The sequence below is a fragment of the Strongylocentrotus purpuratus genome, unplaced genomic scaffold, assembly GCF_000002235.5.
Source record: "Strongylocentrotus purpuratus isolate Spur 01 unplaced genomic scaffold, Spur_5.0 spur5_scaffold_20, whole genome shotgun sequence".
Lineage (NCBI taxonomy): Eukaryota > Metazoa > Echinodermata > Echinoidea > Camarodonta > Strongylocentrotidae > Strongylocentrotus > Strongylocentrotus purpuratus.
Window position 1 is genome coordinate 17,847,625 of NW_022145606.1, and position 13,718 is coordinate 17,861,342.

At 37.8% G+C, this 13,718-nt stretch overlaps 1 protein-coding gene across 4 annotated transcripts; it reads left to right on the forward strand.

The window, feature by feature from the left end:
* Nucleotides 1-159: 159 nt before the first annotated feature.
* Nucleotides 160-13,468, forward strand: LOC763163 (DNA repair protein XRCC4). 4 transcript variants are annotated; one of them, XM_030992958.1, is made up of 11 exons: nt 160-242; nt 1,165-1,332; nt 2,564-2,679; nt 3,144-3,203; nt 3,840-4,004; nt 5,279-5,335; nt 6,339-6,399; nt 7,060-7,169; nt 9,161-9,285; nt 10,238-10,315; nt 11,345-13,468. In XM_030992958.1, the coding sequence occupies exons 2-11, from the start codon at nt 1,194-1,196 to the stop codon at nt 11,445-11,447; spliced, it is 1,014 nt and encodes a 337-aa protein (XP_030848818.1). In that variant the 5' UTR covers nt 160-242; nt 1,165-1,193; the 3' UTR covers nt 11,448-13,468. The 4 variants fall into 4 exon arrangements, with proteins under 4 accessions (XP_030848818.1, XP_030848819.1, XP_030848820.1 ...); XM_030992959.1 differs by having other exon boundaries at nt 7,063-7,169; XM_030992960.1 differs by lacking the exon at nt 5,279-5,335.
* Nucleotides 13,469-13,718: the final 250 nt, after the last annotated feature.

The following is a 13,718-nucleotide window of genomic DNA, read 5'->3' on the forward strand; positions in this document are numbered from 1 at the left end:
TTTTTCTTTTATTAAAACACGAACTATCCCGAGACCGGCCGTCTCCCTTCCCATCCCCATTGCCCCCCCCCCCCCCCCCCCCCTCTTAACCCCTCCCCCTATTAGGTTCATGCCCTACCCCCTCCCCGATCCCCCTCCCTCAGCTCAGCTCAGGGTCCGGACTCCTCCCATTGTTGATCACCGATCGATCGCTACGCGTGCGGAGCTGATGCACAAGCCAGAGCGGAGAAAGTAATTATCTGGTAAGTTTGTCTGATTACTACAAAATGGTATTATTATGAACTTGGGAAAGAGTTCCTGAACTTGATATGAACTCAGATAATGATATTGAAGGTGTAGCCTTATTTTTCCTGTAATTATTAGTTGTTTAATATTAAATTGTGTAAACACTCGAATGAAGAATGCCCGATATTACTACGTGTGTCCCACGTATTTATTCTTGCGTAAGTAACCTTAGAATCAAGATATTCTCTTCTATCGTGGGTCAGATTTGCAGTTTAATTTTCTAATTTTAACAATATTTAAATTATTCTTTAGGCCTACCAGTACCCAGTTCATCAACCCAAAATGGTACACCAGGTAAATTTATGGGCCCTGTTGCATAAAACTAGGTCTACAATTCCATAGTAGAAATCGTGATTTGAAATTTTGATTGGCTGTTGAGTAATGTTGCCATGGAAGTTAAATTTTGATGGCAAAGTTACCATCAGAGGCACTCCAGCAAAGCATAGAGATTCAATGCTAATGCGTATTGACCTCTAGCTCTGCACTAAATTAAATACATGAATAGATGTAGAGTCTAGTCAATATACTCACAACACACAAATGCACACAATCATGCCGATGCAGCTGATCGGCATGTTTGACAGTAGACTCACAATTTGAATTTTTAAATTATTCTTTTTAACATCAGTAAGTTGAAACAATTGTATTTTACTGCTATTTAGGTGTCATCAATTGTCACTAAAGTACCGATTTTGGGTGAAATCAGTTGAGTTCTGTACGGTGGTGTTTGAAATTTTGAGAATCAATAGCACAGCTTTTAATACACAGCCAGGATAGTAATGCAGCTATGTGTGCATCAGAGGCAGGTTGTTTGCAATGGTGTCAAGGTTTGTAAATTGGCAGTATAAACTATTTCTTTGCATCTTCTTACTCTTTCAGGCTAACAATTGCTAGAGTAGAAGAAAGCAATGGAGAGATCATTATGTAACATCAGTGTAGGAGACAAGGTGTACTTCTTGAGTTCCAGTATCACATCTGAACAGAATGATCCAGAGTTCAGAGTTACTCTCATTGAAGCAAGCTGCCTGAAAGCATGGAAAGGCACATGTAAGTAAACCTTGAACCAATCAACTGAAACAAATAATTTGGTAAAAATTCAGCTTTGTGTGTGATGGCTCTAAGAGAGGCACAATGGCTCAGTGGTTTTATAATTGGGAAGTCCCAGACAGGAAACCAATAGACCAGCTCACGGTTAGCACATGTCCCAAATGACCCTGAATATCCAAAGATCTTCAAAACATGAAGAGGTCCCACTTTGTACATTTTGAAATAATCACTCCTACAGCGATTGAGGTGCTACATAAATAGCCATTGTTTCCCCTTTTCAAAGTATACTTCCACCTGTGTATCATGGAGTGCACTGCTTACATGCATAAATGAATATTGATTGCGTATCTTTCATTAGCACGTATCCAGTATTTTGTCTCTGTGCATTTCACAATTTGTTCTGCAATTACGTTTATCTGCTCATGCTCAGACTGCAACCGTGAACTGGCTTATTCAGTACACTAGTGCCCTTTGGTAAGGCATTACTCCTCATTAAGTCCCAAGGAGAGGACTTAAAGCCGTCTATCCCCTGATTGCTTATTTGCTTGTGAGATATTTGGAAGGTTAAGCATGGTAATCTTCCCCTGTATCGTTCCAATCTTAGTAGTCGGGTAAAACAAACAAACAAACCAACTTTCAGCTTCAAGAAACTTTACCTGGCTTTCTATATGCTGATGGTTAAGGAGTCTCTCAGTAAGCAGAAATGAATATATAATATAATGGCCTGCGCACTGAACCAAATTGTTATTTGTGTTCCTATTATACCCACCCTATTCTATGTGAGCATGTTCGATTGGGTCGACTAGTCAACTCAACACATTGTTTTTAGATTTACTGAGAGTATATAAAGTGCAATATCTCTGCAGAAGTAAGATATGAAGTTCATATTTTGAGTACTTAATAGCGACATGGAACCCCTTACATTAAGACTTCTCACACTATATAAGATGAACAATGTAAATTAAGTAAGCTGCATATATGAAAATGGAGAGGGGGGGGGGCAGCTTTACAAAACTAATAATAATTCCAAAAAAAAGATTACCAATGGGGAGAGACCAAATGTCTGGTTAAAAAGAAAAGTATACCGGGGTATTATTGGGAAGATTGGATATATGTGCATGAAAGGATCCAAGGTCAAGCACCCTCAAAACATACCTTGAATACTTTCAACAAGATTGGTTATATGTGCAATACACATGTTATTTAAATTTACTTTTTTTTTTCTTTGTAGTTGGTGACATACAGGAGAATGCAAAGTGCATTGACCTACAGGAAGATGAATTGGTTGATCTTACACGTAAGGCGCTGACCAGACAGAACATGGGTGATATTAACTTTGAGTACCAGGTGAGCTAACAGAGAGAGAGAGAGGAGGATTGGGGGGGGGGGGGTGTGGAGGAAGGAGGAAGAGAAATGGAGTGTGTGTGTGAGAGAGAGAGAGAGAGAGAGATGGAGGAGGTCGGGAGAGAAAAAGTGCATGAAAGAGAGAGACAGAGAGAGAGAGAGAGGGCGTGTTCACACCGCAAGGGGGGAACGTGGGCGGACTGTCGATCGCCAACAATGGTCCGCCCGTTGGCATTCGCCGGATTCACACCGCAGTGAGATAGCGCGGTCTATCGTAGCACCCCCTTTTTTGAGAGGTCTGTTAAAGATAGTACTGTTTAATTTTCAAATTTCTTGGGTGTATATCTAGCTCAATAATCAATTTTCCGGAAATCTTAACGATTTTGTTATTATTTCTTAAACCCTTCTATTGCATTTGTTCAGTTATCTTATAAATATCCGCCTTTATTTTTTTTTTTTTTCACCAGGTCTCGTCAAAGAAAAATAAAGTTGAGTTGTCATGGAAGAAGGTGGTTTCATCTGTCAAGGTAACATCCCCCTAATCCATATCTAGCAGCCTAATGCACACTACGATCCTCCTGTGATCCCAATCTTGAAGAAATGGCAATTATATTAGATATGGAAATTGAACAAAAATCATCATCCTGAATTAGGTTGTAAATGATTATGGTGCCATTAAGCCTTCTAAGTCAGAATAAATGCCAGATTAGCTTCAAATCCTAGACAATCACACTACTGGTCTAACGTCACAACGATTCTGAGCTAATTCAACTTTTCCTCCTCCAAGGTTATCATCATTCACTAAACATTAATTCAGAATAAGATCAAAGCAGGATGTAGTCCGTTTCAAATTGCTTACCGGTCATCTTTAAAAAAATTGATATTCCTGTAAAGGCATAATAAATACACAAATACATGTAACCCTACAAAAACAAGTGGCATGAATCGTCGAGGGGGACATTTACTAGAATAGGAAAATATATTTGTTGAGAAATGTTTTAAATTAAACTGATGTGACACAATTATTTTCCAGAATATTCAAGATCTTAGCTCCTTGATACACAAACGTCTTTTACCACAATTTTTTTCTGCACGTTATTTTTTTTATATTTTTTTTTACTATGGTTGGATCTTCTTAATTCTTAATATATTTGAATTCTCAGTTTCAAGTAGGTAAGGTTTCGCTAGATGCAGTGAGCTCGTCCCAAGAGACCATCCAAGATACCCTGCTTCATTCCATTGAGACCATCACAGACTTGAAGGGCTCCATCTATAGGCTGGAATCAGAGAATGATCGTCTTTCCAATGAGAGGAAACAAGCTTTGACGGTAAATGCTTGCATTCATGTACAAATTCTGTATTTACAACAGAAGAAATCTTACTAGACTTATTAGACTAGAATAACACTAGAGGTGTTGTGGTCCCGTAGATAGGTCTCTTTACTGTGAACCACAATGTATGGGGTTCAAATCCCTACCACAACACTAACGTCCTTTGGCAAGACATTAATCTACATTTGCCACACTCCACCTAATTGAGGTTAATGGGTACCTGGTTCGATTAATTCCTTGAAATGCACTGTGTGCTGATTACCGCTGTCGCAGCTTAATCTAGGGTAATAATTCCAAAGCTCTTTGGAAGCGCATATGGACGTTTTATCATAATATGTTATGGGCTTCACGCGAACGGATTAGTATTATTACACTAGAAGAGTTGTCATAGTGTAGCTTTGTTAACCCATAGCTTACTGGTACCTGGTGGTCCCTGTATGAAGTCTATGTGAGTGAGAGTATTCAGTAGCTAATGGACTGCATTTGGACTGTGACCTTAATGTGGGTCTTCATTTTTTTTTTTTGGGGGGGGGGGGGGGGCTGGAGACGTTATATATTGCCCTTGATGAAACCTTTGAAATTAAAAAAGTAAGGTAAAGAATTTGAAATTCTGTGAACAGCATTGGCCATAATAGTCATTTAGGGATCACAGAAATAAAGAAACAATATATAGGCCTAAAATTTAAGCTCTCTTTTTTTATTTTCATGAATTAATAGATCTGAACAATCAGCGTGCAGGAAATTTGGAATCTAGTTTGGCAACTTAGATCTCAAAAAGTTAGATCTCAAAAGGGGGAGAGGTTATATTTTGTTGGCTACTATTCCATTTATGTTTCACTTACTGTCACTGCAAGACTCTTAGTCACTAGATTTACCTAGAGAGTAATGAAACTAGGTAAATGAAACAAATAGCCAAACATTTTTGGAATGCAGATAATTAGCAATTGGACCCCAGCAAATTGTGTGTGTATTAAAGACATATATTTCTCAACGTCTGGGAATCGACCTGTAACGTCTCCATTCGGAAGACGTGACTCGGTTTTGATCCGGGTTCCCTCTGAGTCTGTCTGTAGGTGAAAACAGAGGGCTGGACAAGTGAATATATTGCTAGACCAACTCATATCTCCCCTTGTATTCTGTACAGGTTAGCTGCAAGGCTGTGGCACATATTCTCCAATAAAAGAAATCATTATCATTACATTTTCTTCTTCATGCATGTACCATGATACCTAAAAATCAAATTTCATTGCACTTATTCCTTTGTTTTACAGAGACTAGAAAAGTGTGTAGTACAGAAAGAAGAGATGGAAGGTGATCTTTATGGAAAGGTAATTAGATCATATTTCATGCTTTCCTCCATCCAATGTGATGACAGGGGTGTCATGATTTGTTTTGTAATTAAGGGGGCCAGTCTGACAACAACAACAAAACTTCTCAATTATTGTTTTCAGTGCTTAAGTTTGTGTCTCCTTAGATCAAGATAGTTATGTTAAGTTCCTTAATTAAGAGTAAATTAACTAAATTAAGTTCTTCCATCACCCAATTGCTGCAATGCCCGTTTCATTAACAAGGGCCAGGTCGTCATCTGTGCAACCCGTTCCGCCACACTGCAAGATGTTGTCCATCGTCTGAGTCTCTCAGCAGTCGCAGAGAGTATCTCCTTCAGTGCTTAAGTGATAACTTGATATATGCTCTTAAACATTCAATTGCTGTTTTCATGATATATGTAGTATTTGATTGTATTTTAGGGCAAAGAAAATATCAGGTAAGCCAATAATCAGACCGGAAGTGAATAATTTTGAATAATTTTGATCCAAAATTATTTTTAAAAACAGTCAAAATTGACAACTTTTTAGTGTTGCAATGGACCTCAGGATGCAACTGACTGGATGCTAATGTGTTTGCTGCCACCTATTGGCCTAGTAGGGTTATGGCATCTGTATTCATGCTAAGATAACTGCCTCTATGAAGGCACTCTAGTGCAACTGCACTCGCGATTGCAGGTCAATTTATCCCATTTTGGATCAAATTTATTGTTGGAAACTGTCATGATTTGTTTTGTAAATAATCTTCAGAGACTGGACGGTTACATCTAGTATACCACATGCCCATGGGATGACAGACAGAGAAAGAGAAGATGAAGGAGAAGAACAAAGGAGAAAAACCGAAGAAGAAGCAGAAGGAGTAGGAGGAGGAGGAGGGGGGGGGGGGAGAGGAATGGGAAGGGGAAGGGGAAGGGGAAGGGGAAGAGGAGGAAGAGGGAGAAGGAGAGGAAGGAGAAGAAGAAGTTGGCTTTTCAACTTATCTGTTTATATGTTTCTTCCTCATTAGTTTGCAGTCATAGTAAATGAGAAGAAAGCAAAGATAAGAGAGCTGAAGGATAGACCCTTGGGTGAGTTTCTTTATTTCATATCTTTTTGTTTTTAAAATTATATATTGGTTTAAAACATAGAGCATGTTTGATGAAAATCAAGGGCTTGAAAGTAGATTTTCTTGACTTTCTATTTGGTGGATACACCTGTGAGGGGAGAGCACAGTTCCATGAAGAAAAAATCCTGCAGTGTGTCTGCATTATTGGAAAGAACATATTAAACGTTAAAAATGTATCTAAATTGCATGTAAAATTATATGGTAGCGTAGTTATCTATTGAAGGTTAGATGTTTTGATATTCATAAAACCTAAAATATGGATTAATTTGTTATCTGGTTAGGAAATTGGTCTGCAATGAGTTATAAAAGTTGTATAGAAAAGGCTATGACCAATTGGCCGGTTTACTATATATTCAAATAATATAATATTCAAATTAATGGATGTCTCTTTTCTGGGGACCTAGTGACATTGTTTTCCATTAACCTGTTATTTATGAATGAACTACAGTACTTGAAATCAAGTCTGCATACACTACTTTTTGCTATGTCAGACATGCCTCGGCAAGCTTTAGGTTGTCATGAAGTACCTTTCTTTATGCTGTATGCATACAATTTGAATATGTAAGTAAACCAGTCTAAATCGGCCAATGTTATTATATAAAGCATAATCAATGTTTTTCAATAGCTGCTAGTATCCATGGTGACAGTGACAGTCATAGAAGTGAAGCGATGAAGCGTGACAGCGATGATGCAATGGATTTAGGAGATGATGATACTGATGAAGAGAGACAGGTAAGAGAGGGCTGTCAGTTTGAGGGAGCACTGCCATCATGAGGGTAGGGGGGTTGGGGAGTTGGGAAGGGGGACGGTAGGTTTTAGTCTGTAGATGAAATTCAAATTAGCTCAGCCTCCGATTGAAAATGGATAATAAATGATGGATGATCTATTTCTTTGTGTCTGCAAAACATGGAAATACGTTTTTCACCTTTATAATAAGGTTCATAAGATTAGAGTGCGGACCGTTATCTTCTTTCCACGTCCCCTCTCTTCTCTTTCTTTTTTATATGGTATTAAATTGTCTTTTCACTGTAGTAGACTTATCAGAGATAAGACCAAATAAGAAATTAGCCTAAATAGTAATTAGACCAAATGATAAGTAGACAAAATTATTATTATTAACAATGTTAAAACTGAGATCATGGCCCTATGTGCTATCGGTGTCTGTGATATGGAGGCTGTTCACACCGGCAGAGATAGGCAGTCTAGCGCGCGCTAGACCGCGCTATATCTGCGGTGCGGAAGGTACAACGTCGTTTCGGCCCACCCAACAGCGAGCCACGGCGAGCCAAACAGCGTACCACTGGAGCACCTCTTGGGGGTGGTCCACGAGAGATAGCGCGGTCTGGCACGCGCTAGACTGCGCTATCTCTGCCGGTGTGAACAGCCTCCAGATCACAGCATGCCGGAAGTCATCGTTCTGCACGTGGGGAATTTTATACTCATTCTATTTTGGTGCGATCTGAATCTGAATCGGTACAACTCAACACTTTGGGTTCGTAATAGCGCGCAAAATCTTTGACCGCTCTGACCTCATGACGTCACGCGTCATGGCAACAGGACCTCCCAAAAAAGGGGGTGCTACGATAGACTGCGCTGTGGATCCGGTGAATGCCAATGGGCGGACCGTGGGTCGCGCTACGATAGCGCGATCCACGGTCCGCCCACGGTCCCCCCTTGCGGTGTGAACACGCCCTTGGTGTATTATTAACCGTATCAGACATCTGAGCAGGGCAATTGTTAAATGTTATTGCCCTCACGGTTTGATGGATAAGCCAACAAAACTACAATATTATTGACCGCTCAGAAAAGTCAATGGGATTTTGTGTGTAATTTGCCAGTCAATACTGTTATACAGTAATGAACAAATATTTTAGCCCGATCTGAAAAGTCAATGGCAAAATGTGTGTTAAACTAGTGAGCAATAATATAGAGCCAGTTGTAATTTACATCGCACATCAGCTACTGTAATTTACGCATCACCTACTGTAATTTACATCGCGCATCGCGTATAAGAAAATGCGCACTTTGCGCGCACTCTATTGTGACGTAACAATCACACCCTAGGCACACTGTTTGCAGTGTATCGAAAATCTGTCAAACACTGGATTCACATTGCTGGTTTGACAATGTTTTTGCAACTTCTAATGCTAGGAAACCCTATGTAGCCTACATAATTTAAGAGTATAAGATAGTAAGAGTTTCTTGTTTGCTCTAGATGTCTGATGTGGTTAATAATAGTAATATTGACTGCCTAATTCAGGGCAATACGACTTGTCATATATCACCCTCACCTTTGGTTCGGGCGATATATGTTGTATTGCCCAGAAGGCAGTCAATATTACTTAAATATTGAAGCCCTAAAAAAATTGCGCTTCAAATAAGTAAAAATCTTTGAATGACCGGTTTTACCATACTCTCTCCAATAGACTGTAGTGTAATAAAAACTGTTAGGAAAACTGAAATTTGATTTCGATTTCCAATCTTAAGTGTATTACGACAATCAAATAGGCGATCGGCTTGTAAAAGTCATGGGGTTCCTGACTGACCTAATTGTTTATAATTATCATCACAGCATGAGCTAAATCCAGGATTTTGTTTCATAATCTGAGACAATGTTACCGAGTCACATTAAACCATGTGGATAGTAGACAGGCTGGATGTAGACCATATGGGAATAGACCAATTGGAGAAGTAGATGAACTGGTTCTGATTTTCATCCACAGAGAGAGGAATCCTTACGGAAGAAGCAGAAGAAGACTACAGCGCCCTCTCAGACCAGAACAAAACGGTCAGATGATTCGGTTACATTTGATGAGGAGTTACCTGAAGACACAACCAGCAAAGCAAGGTAGTGACTTAGCCGATGTATATTTTTAAAGGGGACATCCACCCTGATATCAATTGGTTTTAGTAAAAGCAGAACAAGAGAGAAACAAATTAGTGAAAGTTTGAGCAAAATCTGATTAAAGATAAGAAAATTATGTATATTTGAAGCGAGCTCCTCTCCAATTTGTTCCGTACTGAAAATTTCATAAACTTTAATTTTCTTAGTTATTGATGGTGGAATAGATTTGTTTTATACTGGGGTTATATCAAATGACTGAATATTTTCCAAAGGTCAAATATAGATTTTTTGGAAGTTTTTAATCCTGGGCAAATGGGAGGGGACCTCTCAGGAGACGCCACAGAATTGCCAATTTGTGTTGATTGGTTGCGCCTTCAAAAAGTCATAGCTTTCTTATTTTTAATGTTTGTTTTTTTGCTCAAATTTCACCGACCAATTTCTCTTATTTGTTCTGCTTTTATTAAAAAGCAACCTACTATATCAGGGTGGACTTGGCTTTTAAATTTCAGGACCATCTAAACTAAGCCCCCCAAAGTTTCCCCCCCCCCCCCACATGACCTCCAATCTATATCCCAAACTTTAATGATTTTATCCTATGTCCATGTATCTGTTGATTTCATTGTTTTTTCTCTACTAATAGTTGAAACATGAGGCCACTTTAAAAGCAATCCGTTTAATTAAGTATAGGTACTTTCGACTGAAGGATAAGACAGGAGGAGAAATAAACAAACTATTTTGAAAAACGTAGACGAGTTCTCAATCTGATCTTAATTGCGGTCTGAGGATGATTGCTGACTTGATTTTATCATTCCCAACGCCTTAGATGCAGGTGCGGCCCGGTTACCGTATAAAATGGGTTAAGGAAAAAGATTGAATAGAGGATGATAAGTAAACTGTCAGTAAAACCTTGGCTATTGGTTGGAAAATGAGAATACTATTTTGTCTTAATTTTTAGGAGGAGAAGAAGAGAGCCAACGTCTAGAAAGACCGCTACGTCAGAGAAACCTGCCATCCCTAAAGTGCCTTCTTCAGGGTAAGACATTCCTTTCTTATAGAGAGTGGGTTGTCAGTTTCCATGTGCAGAAGGCTAGAATTCGCTGAGACCAGACTTGATGGAAATACCATTAATGTGTGCACAAGTCTGCACACAGCAAACCCTTAGGCCAATCAAGAAATACCCCCCTTGTCTCTCAAAGTGTTTTCAGGGGAGGGAAAAGTCGAAGCATTACATAAGGCGTGCTGGTTAGGCTAATCCTGGTGATTGACAACACCTGTTATTGGGTAAGCACCCGGACAGTATCAAATTTATTTTTACAGGGTAGCATTTTCAGATACAAAACTGCTTTTCACAATGTCCCTTTTAACCTGGATTAAATATATATATGTGCATAGAAGAAAAAAAAATCAAGATTTATGCTCAGACTTCAAAACGAAATATAGTGAAGATTCATATTAGGAGGATTTTTAAAACAAATTTTCGCCCTTGGAGCTTTGTCAAGTAAAGATTTGATTTGACTTTGAAAATATTATCATCATATTTTACATGTATATATTTTTATTGTCGTATATTCATATATATATATATATATATGCATATCAAGCAAACAATTTGAACAAGACAACTGACACATTGTTTTTGGTAGGGCACTACTGTTTCTTTTCATTACATAAAAATCTTCTTGAGATGAGTTCATTTGCCATGTGTAGTAGAAGATCTCATACCCACATTACATGGACATGATCATATTTGTTGCCCAAACCTCATGGAATAACCCTTATGTAACACTTGACATCTGAATATAGACATGAAATAAAATCTTTCTAGAAATCAAATTTGAGATTCATATTAACCACCGTGCTGATGCTTTATGGATTAATAAGTGACAAAATAAAAGTGTTACAATGGATCAAAAATGAGCCTGACAAAGACAATACAAAAGCACCATTCATGCAAGATCATAAACTGCAGCATTGTCTGTTCATTGGACTGTGTAAATCTTACATTCACTATGTTTATAGTACAAGCATACATTAAGCTCTCCCTTTCTGTGTTTGTTTATAGGACTCCTTCAACATCAAGGACACCCTCTATGAGGAAAACTCCATCGCGAGAGAAGAGTCAGACAGAGACTGATAATGTAGATGATCTCTTAGATCAATTCTGAACAAGAAACTGAATATATTAATAGATACAACTCATTATTTGTAAAGAAAAGATGGAGTTCTTGTAAAAATGAGGGTTTTTTTCCCCTCTTTTTATGGAGGGAGCTCAGTTTGAAAGAATATCATAAAAGGTATCTTTCTACAAATGTCCCCTGAAAATGATATCTCTTCACATTCAAATGACCTAATATTTAAATAAGACATGAAATAGCTGAAAATTCTGGACCAAACTTTTGTGGTACATGTGTAATTGTCCCATATACTCATTTTTATGTGCAGTGCATGTGATCTTTATCAGTTTTATATCACATTGCTCTTTTCAGACCCTTGCAATATACATGTACATAAACTCTTACATGCTTTTTCATAATGTGATCAAATTTAATGCACAAATCTTTGTTAAGTGCCTCATTTGAAATGATTTATTTCACCTGTTATGAATAATTGTATTTCAATTGATGCTATGTAGGACAAACATTGTGGCTGGTCCTTACCTTACACAAAGTAATACATGCAATTTGTTTGTAACAGGTGAATGAAATAATTAGTAACGATGTACATGTACTTAACAACAATTTGTGCATTAATTTGATTACAGTACGAAAATGGCCATTCTAGTTGTTGGCAGGTTCTTTCGTAATGTAATCACAAGACCAGTACTCAGATTTATCTTTAAAGGAAAGATTGTAGCAGGGAACCTTGAAAAGTGATATTGCAATTATCCAGCTAGTCTTGTTTCGTCTTGTTTGTAACCATTTCACTTAATCCAAAGTGGTCTTTAACTATTAATAAGGAACGATCTAGTTTCTGTAAATTCCATGTATTCCATGTATATTTGTTGTCATAGAATCATATATAAAATAGTTTTGCCCTATACCTAGATACGCCACAGTCATTTCTGGTATTACTGTTACTCACTTTGGGAAAATTAAAGCAGTAAAAGCATGTTTTGAACAGTAAAATATGTACAAAACATATTTTTTGTTTAATTAATCAAAAACCCTGAAACCCTGAAACAAATATATTTTCCCTTTAGTAATTTCCATGTCCTCTATATTTGTTGTCGTAAATATGATCAAATAGAGTGGGGCCAGCAAAATGACTGTGTTTTAATGAGAGTTTTGTATAGCAGTGTTCATTATAATACATGTAGTAGTGGAAGGGAAGTCATAGTCTGTCGAGTGAGTAATACATGTATTAGCGAGGAAATGTCCTTGAGCCAGGTATTCTTATTCTACCTACATTGCTACTCTCCTCTTAGGTGTTGAATGGGTACCCGGTACGATGCAAATGTCATTGTAGTTGGATTAGCATGTGCACTCATGTAAAAATGCAACTAGCCGTAATGCTCCTCAGGGAGTGGAGAATGTGTACTGTAATGTACAGAATAGTAATGATCTCAGTGACAAAGTAAGAATAATACTCAAAGCGCTTTGGTAAATTAATGGTAAAGCACTTTGTAAAGAAACTACATGTAATAGTAAACACTCATCAAAAAACTTGGTTCCCAAAAGACTTTTTAATATAACTCAAGAATTTTTGGTCAAATTTGATCATTTAGGAAGTAATGTAAGCAGGATTTTCCTTCTAAGGTTTCGAGTAACTATTTCTACTTGATTGATAATGGTTTCATTATAAAATTATATTTTTTTGCATGCTCAAAAGAGTATTTTAAAAATCGTGTAAATAGCCATATACCACAAGCTGAATTTCGGCTACGTGTGGTTGACGAAATACTCATCATTCATGTCCCCTTTAATTACTAGAACATATATAAATAAGTATAAAGACCCTTGTACACACAGATTGATCATGACACTTTTTGTATGCACCTTTGCAGCTGTGGAAGTGTGTCATTCAATGTGATGATGTTGATAAAGGTGCCCCATAAAATAATGCTCTTTGAGATAACAGTTACTTCATCATACAATCAATTGCAGTTCATTTTCTTTGTAGCTGATTTGTCAAACATTTTTGTAAATGTTAGTAAAGAAGTTTATATCAATAAAGAGTTTTTTATACGAAATATCGCATAGTTTGTATGTTGTATAATTATATCTTTATGGATGTACATTTTAATGCATATAAGGACAATTACCCCCCCCCCCCCCCCCACTCCTGCCCGGAGGAAGACCGAGGACAATCATCCCCGGGGACAATTCCCCCTCCCCCCCCCCCCTGTTCGTTAAAGGTACTATGTCCCATTTGCAGGCCAAAAAGTGAAAAGCTTAAATCGACTTTAGGGATTGCAATCCTTAAATTAAATACTCTTA

Coding starts and splice junctions, on each gene's coding strand:
- LOC763163 (XM_030992958.1), top strand. CDS start 1,194: ATGGAGAGATCATTATGTAACATCAGTGTAGGAGACAAGGTGTACTTC. Junction 1,333..2,563: donor GAAAGCATGGAAAGGCACAT/GTAAGTAAACCT, acceptor TTTTCTTTGTAG/TTGGTGACATACAGGAGAAT. Junction 9,286..10,237: donor GACACAACCAGCAAAGCAAG/GTAGTGACTTAG, acceptor CTTAATTTTTAG/GAGGAGAAGAAGAGAGCCAA.